This window comes from Diuraphis noxia, unplaced genomic scaffold (genome assembly GCF_037042655.1).
Source record: "Diuraphis noxia isolate RWA-SAM2 unplaced genomic scaffold, SU_Dnox_SAM2 contig0002, whole genome shotgun sequence".
NCBI lineage: Eukaryota > Metazoa > Arthropoda > Insecta > Hemiptera > Aphididae > Diuraphis > Diuraphis noxia.
The window spans coordinates 9,204,416-9,226,656 of NW_028301712.1; the positions used below are offsets into that span (position 1 = coordinate 9,204,416).

At 33.8% G+C, this 22,241-nt stretch overlaps 1 protein-coding gene across 2 annotated transcripts; it reads right to left on the reverse strand.

Moving 5' to 3' along the window:
- Nucleotides 1–9,465: 9,465 nt before the first annotated feature.
- LOC149058059 (uncharacterized) lies at nucleotides 9,466–20,051 on the reverse strand. Of its 2 annotated transcripts, none has more exons than XM_089220085.1 (2): nucleotides 18,828–20,051; nucleotides 9,466–11,857 (listed from the first exon to the last, which is right to left on the reverse strand). In XM_089220085.1, exons 1-2 carry the CDS (start codon nucleotides 18,836–18,838, stop codon nucleotides 10,024–10,026), a joined length of 1,845 nt encoding a protein of 614 aa, XP_089076211.1. In that variant the 5' UTR covers nucleotides 18,839–20,051; the 3' UTR covers nucleotides 9,466–10,023. The 2 variants fall into 2 exon arrangements, with proteins under 2 accessions (XP_089076211.1, XP_089076210.1); XM_089220084.1 differs by having other exon boundaries at nucleotides 9,466–12,806.
- Nucleotides 20,052–22,241: the final 2,190 nt, after the last annotated feature.

Consider the following 22,241-nt stretch of genomic DNA (forward strand, 5'->3'; position numbering starts at 1 on the left):
GGAATACAGTACGATAATGTCCTGTTATTTGTGACTGACGCCGCACCATATATGACAAAGGCCACTCGTACTTTACAATCTTTTTACACGAAAATGATTCATCTCACTTGTATGGCACATGGTCTACATCGTGTGGCCGAAGAAATTCGTTCACAGTTTGGAAATGTAGACGATTTAGTGGCCAACGTTAAGCAAGTATTTCGAAAATGTCCATATAGAATACAATACTTTAGAAATGAAGCACCTGACTTACCATTACCCCCATCACCTGTTATCACTCGCTGGGGTACATGGTTAACTGCTGCGTCGTACTACTGCACACATTTTGAAACTATAAAACGTATAGTTGAATCATTTGACGAAAGTGATGCTGTGGCTATAAAAAAATCGAAAAATGTTTTCAAACTCCAACAACTACAGGCTAACTTGATTTATATCAAATCAAACTTTGATTGCCTACCAATAGCGATCACGCGTCTACAAGAACAAAGCATTCTATTAAGTGAAGGACTTAAAATAGTCGAAGAAATCCAAGACACATTTACAAAATTAGAAGGACATCACGGAATTGAAATTAAAAAAAAACTAAAATATGTTTTGGACAAAAATATCGGGTACAACATAATTCGTAAAATTTCCAAAGTTTTGAGTGGCGAAGAAGACAATATTGCAAATTTAGATCTACCTGATGATATGACGGCAAACGATTTATTGTACTTCAAATATGCACCCCTTACTTCAGCAGACGTAGAAAGATCTTTTTCTATGCTCAAAAACTTATTGGTAGATAATCGCCGATCTTTTAAGTTGGAAAACATCAAAAAAACGCTAATAATACAGTGTAATTTCTTAAGTAAGTATAATTTTTGTAAATATTATACTAATATATCTCAAAATGAAATACCTAATATTAAATTCCAAATATTTTCATTGTAGGTGCAGAATAATGGTGTTCAAAAATTAGATAACAAAGCCATATTATGAACTTCACAAGTATTCATTTTTTTTTATTTTACTAATTTTGGTTAATAAATGTATAAAAATTAAAATTAATAAAACACTTTTAAATTAATGGATATATTCTTATTATTTTAAAATTTGCCCATGGTTTTTTTACATAATGCATATTTTTAGTGCATAATTTAAAAATTTTAGGGCTTATAAATGCATATTTTCAAACTTTTTAGTGCATATTTTAATGCATATTTTGCTAATTTTTAAGGCATGAATGCATGCTTATTTATGCATTTTTTAGTGCATGAACTTACGAGCCCTGCACGTGCATGCACTTACTTTTGTATGTAAATTCGTTAAATTTGATGGTGTATCCATATTATCTTCAGCTATTTAGTTAAAACTGCAATTGACCTACACTTACAAATATTTTTGGTACCAAAATTATAGTATAAAGATATAAAGATATATATATATATATGAGTACCTACTCGTATATGACGAACAATTAAAATATTAATAATAAAGAGTTGCTAGGCCAGTTAAATAAAATAAATTTGTAATTAATTGTTCATCAATTCATCATATTATTTTGTAAGCAAAGAATATTATAAACTATAATTCACGCCTCACGAATTTTATTAAGATGTGATTAAAATTTAAAACACCATTAGTCAACTACAATAACTACATGTGAATACATTCTGATACCTAGTTGATAAGCTAATCGAAAGGAGAAAAATGGCGGTTTGGTATACCCACCTTTTACAGTGCCTTAGTTTCACGTTTTGCTGTATAAATTTTGGACACTGGTATAACATATGGGTTGATTTACACATCACACATTTTAGTGATTCAGTAGTCGATGAAGTAGCTAGCGATACTTTTGGTTTAAGGTGGATTTTGTGTCCGATATTAGTGCTTGACGTTATATACGAATTTTTGTAACACTTGGCAACGAATCTGTACGAAATCTGCCAACATATCAAACGTAGGTACGTCCGCGGCGCGGTATTCAAATTCAAATGCTTGGCGAGTAACGGGATATAATATACGAGATGCAATATAAAACATAAAAAAACCTAGGAAATCGTCGACTTCGAGTGCTTTTAATGCTGATATATTTTCCTGGAATATATTTAAAAAATGTTTTTAACTCCACGAGGGATTCGGTTTTCATAGGAGAAATTCGAAATAGTGCGTCCATATGTGCACTTAAAAGGACACATTTATTGTCGAAGCGATCGTTCAAACTTTGCCATACAATTGGATAATTGGCGTCGGTTAACGGAACCGATTTAACGGTGGACGCATGTAAAAGCCCGGAAAATAATTGTACGGACCGTAGGATTCCGGAATGTAAATATTCGGACCGTAATATCACGGACCGTAAGAATCCGGAAAGTGGTAAACCGTATATTTCCGGACCGTAAAAATCCGGAAAATAAAAATGTACGGACTGTTTTATCACGGACCGTAAAAATCCGGAAAGTATAAATGTACGAACCGTTATATCACGGACCGTAAAGATCCGGAAAATATAAATACGCCATACGCGGAGTGTAATGCCCCGGACCGTAAGAATCCGGAAAATAAAAAAACGTTACTAGCGCTCTCAAGTGGAGTATAATAAATTGCCTTAACAATAAATAGTAAATATTTAAACTGTTAAAAGCGCGATTATTATTGATCTGTGATTATATTGTTCCGTGCTATAGACGCCGTGCAGGAGTACAGCTAGCGCTCCGGGTTGACTATTTATGAAGTACTTACAGGATATTACTACGCACGTTTCAATGGTATTAAGAAAAAATATTTGTTATTTGATATTCGTATTTGAAATTGTAACACAATTAATGTAATAAGTTCAATCAATATTTTGAAAACAATGCTTAAAGTTGTTATCAGCTATATTGCCTATACAGTATAGGTACTGACGTACTGCATGTCTGCACTCTGCTTCTGCATAATATACTAACTGAAAGTATCAAACAACTAATATTTTTAAATAGTTATTATTTGGTACTTATTAGTGAAAACTGAAATAAACAATGAGTGATTTAATATTACATTATGGTTTTCAAACTATTTTCTCTAATAAAAAATATAATAAAGATAAGTCATTAAATTTACTTAAAAGTGGACATGTCATAAATGTCCAAGAACTCAAAACTGTTATGGGTCCATGTTTTATAAGTGGTCAAGTTATAAGACAAGCTTCTGTTACTTCTCCACCTTACAGAGTAAAGATTGAAGTAAGTTCAACAATAATTGTTTTTTTATTAATAATGTTCTGCGTGTTACTTATGAAATAAGTACCTAATACTATATATTTAAAAAATGTTAGTATATAAATATATTATTAATTTTAAATTTTTTTTACTTTATAATAAACTCATAATATGAAAGATAAACAAAATAAACATACCTACCAATTTTAAATACATTAGTTAAAAATATTCAAAAACGATTTCATTACAATTATAATTAAGACAAATACCTAGGTTGATACTAAATACTAATACTTGTATTTTGAACTGTTGTCAATAAATGTTTACTTTGCCTATTTTATTAGCTTGATGGTTCAAGGGTAATCAAGTCTGCAAACTGTGAATGTGCTGGTGAAAAATGTAAACACATTGGTGCTGTTTACTACTATATTAACAATGAAGAATCGTCATCAAAAACTGATTTACCTCAAACATGGGGTAAGCCGTCTAAAGCTGGTGAAGAAAAATATAAAAAAGGCAAACAAATTGCAGAGTTATTTAATCCAAAAAAACCTCGTTTAGATGTAGCTCCTGTTGATAAAAATTATTTCATCGAAAATTCCAATCTGTTGTCATTGTCTTGTCCATTGAGTTATAATTTAAAAATTGAAACACAAACACAAGTAGAAAGAGTGTGTGAAGATATAATACAATTCATCATTAACCGCATTGAAGAATCAATTAATTTTGATTTTTATAATTCATACTTAAATTTTATCATATGCAAGCAAAAATTATTCCAAAATAATTGTTTTTTAAAACTTAAAGAGTGTAACTTTCCTTTAGACTTCAAATCATCAGAATTTTTTTTTAATTACATTCATGTTTCTGAAGAAGATATAAAATATATTTTTAATAAGACTAGACCAATCTGGTCATGTTTGGTTAGAAAATAGAAAATTTAGGGTTTCAGCAAGTAATAAAGCTCATAAAATCAAGACTTCAAAAACCTCAACAGATGAAAAAAAACTGGCTCTAGCAAAAAGTTTATATAATAACAAACAATTAACAGGAAAGGCTGCAGTAAATGTAACTACAAACTGAAGATATAGCTTTTGAAGTCTATTCCAAGATGGTTAATTTATGTTAATGTTCTTTTCCTATAATTTACTGTACATATCAGTGGACTAGTATGTGAATTATAATATATTGTAATATATTTTTAGTTGTGATGTAGTCCTTTAAGATAAGCCAGAGTCACATGGTACACATGAAACGCAGCGTTATCAAAGGGCTCTTGTTATAATTATTAGACGTAGCGCGGCGGCGGCTGTGTTGTTTTCCTATTTTTGGGTAATACCCTAATTCTCCGTATGCTTGGTTTATAACAACCCGTATATCCATTTATAATATATATATATACAAATACATATATATATATATATTATATACATTATTATCGCGATCATATCATACACAATAATAATTGATCAACAAAATTAATAATGATATTGGTCTGCAATAATATAAATATTAAATAGTATAATATTCATTATGTTTTTATGTCCTGTACTGCTGACTCGACTGTTTGTCTATTGCTGGCTGCTGCTTACGACAATACGCGTTTTACGGCTCTTATGCGCAAAGTTTGAGTGTTCTAGTGTTCTGGTGTTTTAAACATATGCGTAGGGTGGTCAAATATATCTGGGGGGGGGGGGGGCTGCAAAAATAATAATACTTAATAAGAAAAAAAAAACACTAAACTAAATAAAAATAAGACATTTATTTGTTTTCAACTATAATTCCAAGCGTCTATTGGTTTTTGAATAGATATTTAATATATCATTAGAATCAATATTATTTGAAATATCTCTTTCAATATTTAGTATTGCCAGTGAGGAAAAACGGTCTTGAGTCATAGTTGACTTGGTATATATGTATTGATACGTCTCATTGTCGAAAATGACCTCTCACATGATGCTGAAGAAATTGGTAAGGTCAGAGCTAAATTTAAAAGTTTATATACATTAGGAAAAGTTGAAATAGTTATATTTTTTTTGAATAAATTTATTTGATTTTTTTGTTCAGGTCCCGGTTCAGGTTTATTATTATAGTTTTGAATACAGTTTTTGGCAACCATCATTTCAGCTTGAAGTGAATTCAAATCAACTTTCAGTAAATCCTATATTAATTAGAACACATTATTAATACAACTGTATGTTTTTCTTAATAATATTTTTCATATTTTATTTATTAAGTATATAAACGTTCACGTCCACGTTCTATTTGAAAAAAACGAATGACGTTCGCATATCGTTCACTAACTATAAACGTGAACGTGCGTTTATAAACGACGTTCTTTCCAAACACTGCCAAAATGTACCATATTTGTAGTTAGCATCAGCGCAATATTAGTTGTCTTTCTCACTCATGAGCGACTTGGATAAAACGTTCTCACTTACAACCGTTTTTCATGATTTTTGAGTAATTATAAAATAAAATCATCTACTTAAAAAAATGATAGTGGATGGCATTTTCGAGTGTTTCACATATCGGTTTTATATTTTGTTATATTATTTGACTTTGTACTCGACAGTTACCCGACGCGGCATTACATAGCGATTTTCGTAAACACACACTAATTTTCATTTACTACAGCTATAGATATAGCTCAAAAGTTTCTGTTACGTGAATTGCCTAAATATTACTCCTTAACTCTTAAGACATGATGATATTATGCTGGAGCCCCTTATTGTAAATTCAAAAAGTATTATCATCACATGTTGTTAATAAATCATGGAGTTCCGTCGATGATGACAATACAGCGAAATAAAGTTTAAGTAAAGGAAAGCCATTAATAATTGTTCATGCTGGAGGAGAAGAAGGTTTTGTTCCTAATGCTTTACTAACATGGGAAGCTCAAAGCTCTAGTGGTGATTACCACGATAATATGAATAAAGATAATTATTATAAATGGGTCACAGAAAAATTACTACCAAATTTAAGTAAAAATTCTGTTGTGGTATTGGATAATACGACTTATCATTGTCATCAATCTAACCGTGCTCCAAACTCAAATAGCTTAAAAAAAGACATGGTAAATTGGTTGACTGAAAATAATATAAGTTTTAATTCAACTATGTTTAAACCACAACTTCACGATATAATACGTAAACACAAACAAGTGTTTGTTAAATATTCTTTAGATGGTATATTAAGTAAAGAAGGCCATGATATTATTAGACTACCGCCGTCGTATCATCCGGTCACAAGTAAAACAGTACATTGCAAAACAAAATCATAACGGTAGCATAAAAAAATCGCAGAACTGTGTAAACAAAAAATGGAATCTATGTGTGATTCTGGGAGCAGTTTGTGCAAACGTGAAAAAATTAGAAGAAGAAATGTGGAAAAATGAAAGTTTTATGGACATCGAAATGGATAAATTAATAGTAACGTACTGAGAAGATACAACTGACGACAGTGATACAAGTACTGAAGATGAAGACGATGATTTAGGTGTAGCACCACTCAGGCGCGGCTCCAAGGAGGGGGCCACTGGGGCCATGGCCCCTCCCCAGACTTTCCAAACATTTTGATTTCTACATACTATTGCATATTTGTTTTTGTGAAATGCCTGCCTAACAATTATATTTTGTCTAAAAAAACCATATTATGATAATATGATATTAATATGAGGCGTGTATCATATAATATAGGAACGTAGTCAAACTGTACTAATTTGGGGAAACGACTATTATCAGTGAATACTCAATTACAGTCATAACATTTTAACATATTATTATTGTTGACGGACGGTTTATGTACCTATAACCTATATATATTTAAGATAATAGTCCTTAGATACATAATTATACAAAATAATTTATTAAATAAAACCATGTATAATGTGTAAATACAAGACATTATTTATTGACAATCTTACGTTCCAGGTTCGGGTACTCTCTAAGTCCCCTTTGCTATTTAGTGATAGCAAAAAAAAATGGCCCCTCCCCTTGTAAGTCTCTGAAGCCGCGCCTGGCACCACTACAGCCATAACAAACTATTGTTGTATAGTTATGTATGCTATGTATTATTATTATTATTATTATTATATTAATTATATTATTTTACAATTTCTACTTTTTGTATTTTATTTACTTTTTTATATTTGATTTTAAATTAATATCGTAAAATATTTTTTGTAACAATAGTTGGTTTATTGATGTATTTTCGGTAATAATATTGATCTATCTGGCATTTATCTGGCAACGACTGTACCTATCCTTAGTCAGTGACCAATATATATTTTTGTTCCACTTGATGGCGTTAGCGTCGTATGTTATACTTTTCCGGAATTTTACGTTCCGTGAGATTACGGTCCGTGTCATTTAGCTTTCCGTACAATTACAGTCCAGGAGATTAAGGTTTTTGATTTTCCGGGATATTACGGTCCGTGGTATTACGGTTCACTATTTTTTAATTCCGGATAAGTACAGTCCGGACAATTACGGTTCGTAGTAATTTTTTTTTCCGGATTTTTACGGTCCGCGATATTACGGAAAAATTCCGGATTTTTACAGTCCGCCTTATTATTTTCCGGGCATTTACGGCGCCCCTTAACCGCCGAACCAGATACGGCGGACAATAAATAGTGGAATTTTTGAATTGGTGATAATTGACTATTGTCGTGCACTAACGACGTAAATGTATCACGGAAAGATCGCCATTGTATAATTTTTCCATCAAATGACGGCAATTGTATTTTTGGTAGTTGAATATTATGTGTAATAGGGGTTAGAGTAATATTACGATTGTTTATACCAAGTTCAGCACTTATAGCCTTAATAGCGTAATAATGTTCCAACGCGATTTTCCCTATCGGATTGTGTACTGTCGGGAATTCACTATCACGATCGAGTTCGGTAAGCTGGTCTAAAATAGCATCTTGATATAGACGGACATCAGTAAGTTATTAAGATTTCAAGGTAGTCTATTCGCGGTTGTAGTATCGAGATTCCGGACTCGTCGGTTTTAGCACTATTCACAAGACCCATTAAAATTGAAATTTGTTCAACAGCTTGGTCGCGTTTAATAATATTCCGTTTTAGCACGCGTTCGAATCGCTATCGGTCGCCTGCACTCAAAGACATAATGAAAACTCAGTTTTGAATGATTTAATAAAATAAGCACTTGATAACATCTTTATTTGTAATTTTGCATAGATTTGCTAATAGATATTAAATATTAATACTATTTGTTTAGGTATATTATCTTATTTTATTTACGTCATATACCATAACACGAATCGCAAATTGGTTGTCGTAATTGAAGTCTGTGCGGAGATAACTTGCTACAAAATACGCGACTAATTAAATGAAGACCGGTAGCAGTCACAAATGATTAAATATACCTGGACACAGGTGCTAGATAACGGTTAATAGTTCAAAGTCCAATTGTTCGTACGGTGACAGTGGTGATAACCCCACAACGATATTTATATGGACGCGTAATTACATATGAAATATGAATATTTCTTAATTATATTATTGAACGTAATGATAAAATTATAGCATTCAAGAATCGTCGCACAATTGTACTTTACACCTGATGTGAGTGTAGACCCACTATTATTTACTAGACCAAAATATCGTAGCCAGTAAATATGGGGAATTGACCAGGATATACAGAGTGATTACAGTGTTAACGATATTAATTATTAAATAACTATAACAATTTTTTTTTTTTATCACGTTTTAACGGAATAAAACACTAACAAACACGACTAAACCCTTTCATTGCCTGTAAAGGATCACTATCCGGTTCGAAGGACCAAATGATGCGTACCAAGTCTCAACAGATGTGAAATTGTTGGCCACGCGATATAAATTGTACCGGTGTAGTGAACCTTATAGCAAGAAGAATATAGGTACAATAAAACAATGTGTATATAATAAAAGACAGATATTGGCTTAGGTAATAACAATAAATGATATTTTTAAATAATAACGGTTTGATATAACAGGGTAATGGAACTTAAAATGCTAGTGTTAGTACCCCCTCGTCATATAACAAATGACGACGATAATAATAACAAAGAATAACTAAAATGGAATATACAATAATAAACGGTTATGATGTGGCGTAAAGCCGACTCACGTAACCTATATGCAGATGCCTGGGTAGATATGAAGACGGTGTAGTGATCCCTCACTAACGCCTATTATTTGAGTTCAGCGACGTTGGATTGACAATCAGGTTTTTCAAAGGAGACGGGGATAGAGTTACAAGTTACACAACGTTGAAAATATTAAGTATTTTTATTAAAGTAAAATATAAAATTATATAAATTTGAGGACAGAACGTAAAGTATCTGCCCGAGAAATTAGTAATAAAAATTGGAATGAACTTATGTATAGCGGCGATGTTGAGGACAAGCCCAACGACTATACTAAGTTCTACATTGAGTGAGACACAAACTAATTCTAATTCTGCAATGGACCTAATCCTGTATTTATGCAGAATTTTTACACGGTAGAGATTGTAGGGAGTGGATCAAAGGAACCGCAAGGTGGTTGTTATTGCGAGTGTTTGGATTCCCAGTAATTCGGCGAGCCAACGCCCATACATTCGGCAATATTCTAATCTAATTTATTGCTCTGTTTTCGTACTTATTTGTAATCGATACGCGGTTGAATCTGGTATCGATAAAACTGTCATTCTCGAGGTCCAGGAAGATAGTAGTATAATAGTAGTGTGAATTGTAATTATAATATGTTAATGTAATTAAAAAAAATAGTAGAGCGACTCCGTCGGTTTACTACATTCCTCCCCTCGAAGATGGAAGTCCCTGACTTCCTCAATTAAATCCATATGGTTTTAATCTTGTATAGTGGACCTCCGGGCTATTCCGTGGTGTAAGTGGAAATTCAATTATATCTTCACTTTGATGACCCGTTCCTGGTTGGTTAAGTTCTTCATTTTCTTCATGAACGTGTTTTTGACGTTTACTTTTGAATTTTTCTGTTATTTTCTGTTTAATGCTGTGTATCATCATTAATATCATAACTATGACAATACAGCCTATCGTTATGTATAATACATAGTTATACAACTGTTGTATGTCTTGAATCTCTTCGATTTTTCCGTTGATTTTGATTTGAGTGTCCAAATTTTTCTTTGAGTTCGAAACTACGTGTAAGTCGTCCATGTTATTTGTTTTTACGTGATAGTCTTCCATTAAGTTGTTAGTTTCTAATTGTGTTGAAACTTGATTTAGGTCTATTTTTGCCCTTGGATTAAAATCTGTGTATTCAGATTTATAGTCGACTTTTCCTGGCAATAATATGTCTCTAGTCGCGTAGCCTTTGCAAGTTTCATTTAAGTGAATGATTCCTACTCCTTTGAGTATGTGGCTGGTTGATTCTTTGTCTTCATCACAGGTAATGAATAGTACATCATGGTTGGTTACGTATATCCATTCATTTTTGAACCTTTTTTTATGAAAAATAGTCGTACCGATTTGGACATGCATTATTTCACAACTGGGTGGAACTTCGGAAGGATCTTGTAATAGTAGTACTTCACATGTGGGTCGTGTGTTGCGAGGATGTAAAGGATTGCCTTCAGGACATAATAGGAAATCTCTAGCGTGTTTACAATGAGTATAGTAAGATTCATCATAAGTTGCATAATGTTCTTTAGATTTACTTATAGCTAGATACTTATTAATAGGTTTTATATAAACACAATCATTGTCAATACATACTGGTACAGGTATTAAATTATATAAAACAAAATCATTTTGGTATATTAAAGGTAAAGAAATTATAAAAACTAGGTTGTCGTTAGCATAATAAATAGCAATATCTGAGAGTTTCACTAGTTCATAAATGTTAGTTATTTCTAAGTCAGTGGGTAAATCTGTTCCCCCTGGTAGTGATACTTTAATATCTTTAACGTGTTCTAGTAACTCCTGTGGTGTTATTAAACTTGGGTGTATAATTCCTATTTTTGCTTGGTGTATAATTTCTAATAAAGTATTGGTTTCTAATATATGTTTAGTAATTAATAAATTAACCTGTATAAAATGTTTGGTTAAATAATTTTTGACTTGTTGTTCCTTTGTAATATTTGTTAGATCATTTGTATCTAATGACAAATTAAAATATCCGTGTTCTCCTATATCATGGTTCAATGGTACTACTTTAATTCGTTCTTTAATTAATTTAGATTGTGAAGAGTTTTGAGCCAGTTCTATGTTAAAGTTAAATTTTCTTATGCATTCTAAGTTGCATATTCCATAGATTAACCTAGCTGTTTTTGTTGCAAATTTAAGAAGAGCATTACGTTTAACAATTACGTGTCCTATAGAGTTTAATACTTGTTGTTTTTGCTGTTGTAAGTTTTGAATTATATCGTTAGCTACAATAAGTAAATTAGTACAGTCAAAATTATGGTTTACTGGGTGCATGTGTTCAATACATACTGCTTTTGTTTTTTCTATCATAGTATCTATGTAATCAAATTGTTTGTTATATTTGGCTAGACTAATGTACGCAGTAAGGTCCCATTGAGACGTTATAAGTTTCAACGGTCCCCGATTTTCGTAGTAGATACCGGAATGTTGGTTTAAATGTTCGTCGGTGAATCGTAACGTTCCTGACGTAAATGGTATTGTTAGTAGTATAAGTCTGGAAATGTTTTTCAGTTCATTAGTCATACTTAAAATAAAATTATCATTATACCCAAATCCTATATATATATAAAAAAAAAATGATAAAATTAAGTGATTCCCTTTTTCCCAATATTGTGTGTTTTAACACTTAAATCTAATAATACGCATATGTTTTTATATATACTTTATTTTTATTTAATTACTTATTTATTTAATTATTTATTTTAGTTATATACATATGTCTTATTATTTTTTTTATTTTTTTTTTTTATTTTTTTTTTTTTATTTTTTTTATTTATTCGTCTTGTCGCGCCCTATCTATAATTTTTGGGTTTTTGCTGTGTAATTTTGTAAAAAGACAACGTGTCCAAAGGACATCAGTTAGTGGGTTGTGTGGTTCGCTTGAGCCATGTCTACATTTACAAACGAGTTGGTGCGCTTCCTGCAGTTTGAGGGCTCGCCCCTGTTTGTTGAATGATCCTAGCAGCATGGATGTGACGATTTGTTTGGTATTGCATTTAATTAATTGTAAGTAAAATTCCCCGTTCATATTTTCGTCCCAACCCCTTAGCGTGAATGTTGGTTTAATTATTCCAAGTTGCTGTAGGATTTTAACATCCGTACTCCCCTCCCATAATATTATGGTTTCGTAATATTGTAGTAATTTTTGAATTTGTATGGTTGTAAGATTTGGTCGGGTAGTATGGTCGGAGTCGTAGATCTGTGCTAGCACGAGATATAAGGTATTAGGTTTATCTTTAAATATATTAACCAGATGTTGAACCATTCTTTTCCATTCGTCGTTCGACACAGGCCGATCCTGGTTTAGTACCAACGCACGACCTTCTAATTTGGTAAGGCAATTGACTGGGTGTTGGCCCAAAAAAGCTCCCGAAATAAGGATGATGTTATCCCGTCCTAGGTTAGTGAATTCAAAATCCACTATAACATACTTGTGTCGATTTCTAAAATTGTAGATATATGATTAGTAAAATAAAAAAAAATATATATATATATTAGAGAAAGAAAGAAAATACAAAATTAAGAAAGATAAATTGTGTTATGCATGTGCTTTATAAGAAAGTTAATCTCATATAGTCTAGTATGTCCGCTGGTTCTTCGGTAGTGTCAATGAATTCTTTTAAATAGAGACACAAGGGCTTGCGTAGTGGCCTTTGTGCGTTTGTCATGTCATGCGAAAAGTGGTTGATAGCACGCGTAATAGTTACGATTTCCGCTGTGGAATATGGTTGGAGTAAATTTTTATTGGCTGTGTCAATGTGAATTAGTAAGCAATTTGGTATTTCGTCGGAAAATAAGTCAATAATGTTATGTGGTTGTTGTCTCCCTATTATTGTGCTAAGTTCTCTCATGAAAGTTTGCTGTTTCATACTAGAAATAAAGAAAAAGAGAAAAAAAAATTGAATATATATATATATGACTTATATATATATATACTTAAGATATAACGAAATATTGGTAATTCTTTTATTGGCGATCGTTATCATTTTCATGATAGCGCTTAACGTTATTTATGTGAATTCTATATTCGCGGCGACCTTTTTGTATTGTTATATTTTCGTTGTCGTGTACCAAAATTATTTCATATGGTCCTTGCCAATTTAGATCGAGTGGGTTCTTCTTGCTATGCTCTTTAATGAGGACTTTGTCACCTACATGGAGATCGATAGCATTTATAGCAGTATCGTAATAATTTTTATTTTGTTCCTTCTTTTTTATCAAATTGTCCCTAGCGATTTTATGTGTTTCCTGCATAACTCGTCGGAGATCGAAAACGTAATCGTCATAGTTATATTGTGGTTCTGGCTCTTTATTAAGTGCAGAAGGAATATTGGGTTTGGTCCCGAAAACTAACTCATATGGTGTGAAATTTGTAGAGGTATGGGTAGTTGTGTTATAACAAAACATAGCGTAGCATAATAGTTTGTCCCAAGGTTAGGTTAGGTTAGGTTAGGTTAGGTTAGGTTAGGTTATATATAATATTATATACTAATGGTACGTGATACACCCGAATGTCCTCCTAACGGTGAGTTGTGGTTTTCGTATATAACTTGTTGTTTCTCCTCCTCAGTAAGCTGTCCCCCAGTATAAATTTTAACTACGATGTTTGTGGATTTGAATATATATCGGAACATCGTTCGAATTCTAGAATAACTGGTTAATGACGTAGCTCCGTCTAATTTTAGTGTAGAAAAGGATTCGATTTTATTATCAAGGCAATAATTTTTTATGTTTTTAATTGCCTGGTAGATCTCTTCGGCAACAAGTGGTACCGAATGGTATGGTGTAATGTTATAGAAAATTATGAAGTGTGACCCGTTTGCGTGTTTATAAAACCGGTTCTCGTTAGTGAACTCTATTTCATTAATGTTGTTCATGTTTAAGATTGTCACTTGTGTCATTTTCATTTTGTCTTTTCTGGTATCATTTTTATTCATGTGCATGCAACGGTGCGGTCCGCAGCTGCAGCTGTAATCAAATAAATTGTTATCATATTTCCGTGTGCGAACAGCCAGCTGCGTCACCGTTATCAATTTATGTTTTTAAAAGTCATATTCATTCAAAGTTTTTCTCGTCAAGTCATGCTTTCAGTGTCACAAAGTTATTAGTTTTTTCATGTTTAATTGTTTTAGTGTGGTGACACTGAAAGCCCATTCGTACAGTTCTCATTGCATTTTGTATGTCCGTTGATGTAAAACTCGTTCCTTTTTCACACGACCTCCGAGGTGCACGGTTGTTCGGTCAGTCGTCAGTATTTGACTAGTCATTTTTTAAAATACAATACCTAGACATTCAATTTTCATTCTCTGGTCAATACAATAAATTCATCATTCATGTTAATGATTTTGTGTACATCACCTGTGAATTGCCTTCTGTAAGTATCGTTCAGTCATTTGTCTTAGTTCATTCATTAATATCATTCCCCAATTTAGGGCGTTCAAAGAGACCTTACAGAAGCACGTGAATTTTTGCCATTTGTGATTTGCATGTACACTGTGATTTATTCGTCTGAGCTGGTGGCCCGTTAGCCGTACGTTCTCGGGATTGTCACACGTTTAGTTTTATAATATTGTATTTTTTTTTATTGTTCAAACGTGTGCATCCTGAGACGGTAGCGTTGGGTTCGAAGCCGCTAACGGACACCAGTTCTAAAGGTAATCAGCTGACGAGCTGCATATTATTATATTATCATGTGCTAATCAAGCACCTGTTTTATATTATTCATTTAGTCATTTATTATTATATTATTATGTGCTAATCAAGCACTTGTTTTATATTATTCATTTTTATATCATTTTAATTGCATTATTGCATTATTGTATTATTCATTCATATTCCAGTCAGAAACGTTATATTATTATTATTTGCATTATTGCATTATTGTTAAAGGCCAAGAGGCTGCATATTATATTTATATTATATTGAATTATTATAAACCTACCTGGCAATTTATTATTTTATTTATTTAAAAAAAAAAACACATCATTATTATTATTGCTCAATAAAAGGTACAGAACTGCCAACGCATATTATTGTTTTTCATTTTACATTTTATAAATATATATATATATATATGATTCAGTCGTGAAGGCAAAACTTGTTTTATATTAATAAGAGCTGACAGCGGCGACAAATGTTTATGTGTTTAATAATTTCGCGTACGGTCGGGTGTGTTATTACTTTATCTCGCGGTAGTGTAACAACTATGTTCTCTTGGTTAACGACCTTGTGGAGGTCGTCTTCGATTTCTAAAATTTTCGAATTAAAGATCGGTTTATTTTCCGCGTTTTAAAACTCGTTATAGTCCGTGTTCGATTCTGTTGAACTGGTCTGTACTACTCGTATGCGCGATAAACAGTCTGCATTCGAATGTTCCGGACCAGCTCTATAAGTTATAGTATAATCGTAATCGGCTAGTTGCAAACGCCAACGCATTAATTGCGAGGATGCGTCTTTAATACCGAACAAGTAGGTTAGCGGTCGATGATCGGTTACTATATTAAAATGTCGACCATATAAATATGGTCTGAAATATTTCACGGCCCATACGATGGCTAATAATTCTTTTTGAACTACACTATAGTTAGTTTCTGCCTTATTAAGTGTCCTACTCGCGTATGCTATGGGTTGGTCCTTAGGTACATCACCTTGAGATAATACGGCCCCAATTGCATATTGCGAAGCGTCGGTGCACAAATTGAACTTCCCTGCTTCCCAATCTGGATAGACTAGCAGTGGTGGGCTCATTAAAGCTTTTTTTAGTTCCATAAAACTATGTTCGCAATTATCAGTCCATACGAATGGTACGTCTTTTTTAAGTAAGTGAGTTAGTGGTTTTGCTATTTTTGCAAAGTTATCGACAAAACGTCTATAGTAATTTAATAGTCCTAAAAATGATTTAATTTCTTTAGCATTTTTAAGTCTAGGATAATCTCGAATACATTTAAGTTTGTTTGGATCTGGTGATACCCCGTTTTCATTAATTACGTGTCCCAAATAGATAACTTCTTTTCGTAAGAAAGAACACTTTTGAGGCTGTAACTTAAGTTTATGTACACGCAGTCGATTAAAAACGTGTTCGAGTTTTTTCTGATGGTCAACTAAGCTAGACCCGTGTACTACGATATCATCGAGATAGGCGGTACACATTTCTTCGAGACCCATGAGAACAGATTTCATCGCGCGTGTAAATGTAGCTGGTGCTGAACTTAGGCCAAATGGCATACGCAAGTATTCGTAATGCCCTGATTTCGTAGAGAAGGCCGTTTTATGCACGTCGGCTGGATCTATTTTAATTTGGTGGTATCCCGAGGCTAGATCGAGAGTGCTAAAATATTTAGATGTTCCTAACGATTCGAGTATTTCGAGCAAGTTAGGAAGACCATATGCTTCGTTTTCTGTTACTTCGTTAAGTTTTCGAAAGTCTACGCAAATCCGTAATTTAGGTTTCCCTGTCGAGTCTAAGTTTTTCTTCTTTACTACTACTAATGGAAAATTAAAAGGTGATTTAGAATCGCGTATTATATTGTTATGTTTCATTTCTTTAATTTGTTTTTCGATTTCCTCCTGATAAGCCCAAGGTAAACGGTACGGTCGTATATTAATTGGTTTTGTGCGTCGCGGCGTGTTTATCGTATGCGTCACGACATCGGTAGCGCTTAAATAGTCACCCGGTAAGTAAAATAAATCCGCGTAATCACAACAGAGTTGTAAAATATTTTCACGTTCCTCTTTATTTAAATCGTCCGTTTTAATTTCACTTTTTAATTTTGTTATACGATCAGTTTGTTTATCATCTACGAAAGATGCTTTAAGTACTGTCTCGTGGTATGGCTCCCAATCAATATGTTGTGTGGTTAGCTCGTCGATAACGAAAGGTTCTTCAGAAATATTAATAATGTTACTTATTATAGTATTATCATTTACTGGGCTAATGCTATTAGCAATAATAACGTTTTCGTTTACGTCTTGTTTTTTTATAGTTATCGCGTCGTGTTTAATTTTATCATCGTTTTTTATTAATAGTACACAGTTACTACGCGGCGGTATTATAATTTCTTTAAGACTGGTTTGTTCGGGTATCGTTAAAATATTCTGGCTGTAATCCATAATGACCTTATTTTGTTTCAAGAAGTTACGTCCGATTATACCGGATTCGGTTATAGGAAAATCGCCGAATACGACGTCGAATTTTACAAGGACGTCTACATCATTAATCTGCATAGTAGTAACTATAGTTCCTATCGTAAATATAGGTATCTCGTTAATACCTTTGATAGTGCGTTTTTCCTGCTCGTTAACAATAACTTGTCCGTTTAACGCTGTGATTTTTATGAGGTTCATTTCCGCGCCTGATTCGATTAGTAATTTTATATTATACGGATTAAAGTTATGCGAGCTACATACTATGTGCTCCTCCTCAAAGTTAGTGACAATTCTAATGTTGTTTTGGTTTATTTCGTTAACGGTACGGTTTGAGTAACTGGTAGTGGGACTTTCACTTTCGTTCCCCTGACCATTAGTTTTATTTTTTTCGTTGTACATACGTTTCCTACAATCTTTAATATTGTGGTTAGTCTTTTTACAGTACGCGCAGAATCTAACCTGTCCTTGATATTCTTTCTTTATAACAACGGGTTTTTCGTCGCGATAATTTATGGGATTTCTAAAACCTGAACTGACCGATGTGCTTACGTTATTACGGCACTCGTTTGCATAATGTCCCATTTTATTACATTTATTGCATTTAATATTTTTTTTATTCGTGTTATTTTTCCCGTAATTTTTATTGTTATTAAATCTTCGGTTTAATTGTTGTAAATCCTGCTCCTCTTCGATAGCGATTGTAATTGCTTTTTCAAGAGTGTTAACATCTCGAGCTCGTAGTAGTGCCCTAATTTCGGGTTGTGCCCCGTTAATAAATGCAGCTAGTGCCCCCGTTTTATGCGAGTTAGCCACTGCCGTTGCAGCGTTATGATCTAGTCCTATAGTTAACGCGCTTACCAATTCGTGGTAACATTTTTCCGTGCGTCCGGCAAAAGTTCGGACGTCTTCACCGAAACGTTGTTTTATATTGCTTAATTGTGATTGCAAAAAATTAACCGAGTGTGTTGCCCCAAATACTGTGCGGAGGTGGTTTTTAAGCGCTGTCCATTCCGTGAACTCGCGATAGCGTACCGCTTGGTATGCGTCCCCTCCTAATTGTGCTAATATGTTTTCAAATATCATAGGTCTAATGGTTTCGCTAACGTTATTCATTATATAGTTACATTTTGTTATATATGAAGATAAGTCTGCTTCGGAACCCCCGTTAAAAGTCGGAACCATGCGTAAAGCAGATTCAAGTCCTATGTTTACACTCATTATGGTTGTACGTAACGTTTGTGGGTTGTATCTAGTTATTTCCCAACACCTATTCGGACTCTCAGACATATACTAAATAATTGTTCTAACTGACAACTTACAAAATGCTCATGATGCTGTCTGGTCCTAAAAATTGTCCTGCGTGCTGATGACTGCTCTGCTGGCTTGCCGTTGATGCTCCGCTAGGCTCGTCGTTGATGTACTTGCTTTGTCCGTTCCTATTCCTGATGTGTGGATCGATGACGTGGTTGAACTCGAGGTCCGCTGATGTACTTGATTCTGGGTTGGATACCAAAATACTTCTTTCAGGTGACCCCACACCTGACACCAAAAACGTGTAGTGATCCCTCACTAACGCCTATTATTTGAGTTCAGCGACGTTGGATTGACAATCAGGTTTTTCAAAGGAGACGGGGATAGAGTTACAAGTTACACAACGTTGAAAATATTAAGTATTTTTATTAAAGTAAAATATAAAATTATATAAATTTGAGGACAGAACGTAAAGTATCTGCCCGAGAAATTAGTAATAAAAATTGGAATGAACTTATGTATAGCGGCGATGTTGAGGACAAGCCCAACGACTATACTAAGTTCTACATTGAGTGAGACACAAACTAATTCTAATTCTGCAATGGACCTAATCCTGTATTTATGCAGAATTTTTACACGGTAGAGATTGTAGGGAGTGGATCAAAGGAACCGCAAGGTGGTTGTTATTGCGAGTGTTTGGATTCCCAGTAATTCGGCGAGCCAACGCCCATACATTCGGCAATATTCTAATCTAATTTATTGCTCTGTTTTCGTACTTATTTGTAATCGATACGCGGTTGAGGCTACACACGAATTGCGTCCCGAAATAAAAAATTTGATAAGCGGGTACACGAATTGCGTCCGGCATTATCTAATCTACTGCATGAATTGCGTCCGGTTTTGTTTAAACGATTGCTTATAAATTATTATAATTAAATATTTTTTTGGTCTCCCATTTTTAAAACCAGATGAAGTGGAGGATTGTTTTACTGACGATATTGTATCCATTTTACCCGAAAATGAAAAAGTACAGCAATTTTCCGATTATATATTAAATACATACATAAAGCCTGATTGTGATTTCCCGTCTTCTGTATGGGCAATGTACTCATGTTCTATAATTAGTTGTGAAGCCTTCCACTCCAAGTTTAACAGTATGCTTTACTCAGCACACCCGAATACATTTCAATTTATAGATGTTTTAAAAAATGTACAAAAAGAAACTTATATTAAACAACAAAATATTCATGTAATTAAAAACAGACGAATGATGGTATGTGAAAAAGAAAATTCACTAAGACAAAATATGGCAAAATATGAAAGTGGCCAATTAACCCGCCTTGATTATATTAAGAAAGTAACATTCAAGTTTTTACCAATTTTTTAATTTTTTAATTATAATTTATATATATATATATATATTTTTTAAACTATTATATTATTATTATTATATTATTAACCTACACATTTTATTTTACTTACATATAATTGCATAACAATGATAAAAAACAATATTTTTAACCTACCGATAGTCGTAATTTGATATCGACAGTCCTTAGTCTGTATGAAATGAGAAGGAAAATAATTTTTTACGTTGGGACGCAATTCGGGTAGTTGTTAAATATGGTTGGGACGCAATTCGTGTAGTCGTTAAATATCTTTGGGACGCAATTCATGCGGAAAAGGGAATTTGGGACGCAATTCATGTGCAGCGGCGGTTGAATCTGGTATCGATAAAACTGTCATTCTCGAGGTCCAGGAAGATAGTAGTATAATAGTAGTGTGAATTGTAATTATAATATGTTAATGTAATTAAAAAAAATAGTAGAGCGACTCCGTCGGTTTACTACAACGGCGATGAACTTGACGAAGATGGCGATGGTTATATGATGGAAGATGTGGCAGGTGGTGACACAACGGAACGAACGGTATAGGTATAAATAATATATATAACGTAATGTCAACCGATGGAATGCTCATATGCGTATGGTGGCGCGAGCGTATGAGTACGAACGATATTCGTTGATTTGGTATATGAATATTATATGGTATTGTCACAAAATTGCGTGAAGTAAATGCGATCAATGTAACCTTTCATACCGTGTACGTAACGTCGACTGCAGCCGCGACAACGCAATGATAGCTCGGTAGGTCTATTGTTACCGCGACCTTTGTGACAGCAGTGTTTGCTTATATAACAAGTGAAGTGTACGTAACAGTATACGACCACCTCGAGTACGAACTCAAAAGAATAACAGAGAATTTTGTGACGACTCTCGGATCCGTTACAATCGAAATTCAAATTGGAGGCGAAGGAAGGAAGGTTGAATTTCAGGTCGTTAATTTAAATTTCCCAGTACCAAATGAAGGAATTTTAAGCAAACCATTTATTACCGGACAAGAAACGATAATTAACAACTAATCCAAAGAATTAATCCTTTCCCCTCTATCGAACTTAACAATACAACCACGAACAGAAACTCTCGTTGCCATTCCAGCTCTAAATAAAACAGAGGATTCAAACATTCTAATTTCTAGCAAATACATTACAAAGGCCATCACTTGTGGAAATTGTGTTACCACAGTAAGAAATCATCTCATATACGTTCCTTTCATTAATCCAACAGATAATCAAGTTTAATTACGAATCCCTCAATTAGAACAACTTGAACACGAAGATTTCAACGAAGCGAATGTGTACCTATCACAACTCTCAGAAAATCCGGAACCTTGTGCTGACGGGAATACGAGTAGAATGCCCCGCTTACACTCAGCCCTTCAAACAGATCATTTAAACTCAGAGGAAAAAATCCTCATTGCTTACTATTTGCGAGCAATACTCAGACGTGTTTCAATTAGAAGGGGATAAAATCACTGCAACAACCGCCGTGACCCACGAAATCAAAACTTCTGAAGCAGTTTGCCCAATTCACGAAAAACCTTACCACCTACCCCAGCGACAGTATTCTTATTGCGTATTATTCTGTATGCGACTTCTTTGTAATTATATTTATGTTCTTTTCCAAAGCGACCTCGACCCCCCTCGCGTGCCAACGACGCGGCCGAAGACGTGAACGACGCTGTCACCCTATCGTTCTCTTCGCCTAAGACGCCCGAACGAACAGCGTCTCAACCGACCGAGCTCGACGCCTTCGCGACCCGAACGATCACGCGCGTACCGATCGCGAGCTTTTACACTCGCGACGACTCGATCTCGCCAATATTGTATAACGAACTACGACCAATAAAACACTCGACGCAACGCGTCATTACAATATATTGTGTTTACATTTATTTACCTCGAACCTGTGTCCTCGTACGACGACGTATCAACCCTCCTGGTATACGGATTCAGAACGACTTACGAATATACGCGAGTATGGGTGACGTAGTGGTGGTTGAACCTGTTTCCCGACAGTACCGACGACAACCGACACGACCACAGACGACATGCGTCACGCTTACCACAATCCTGTTATTTT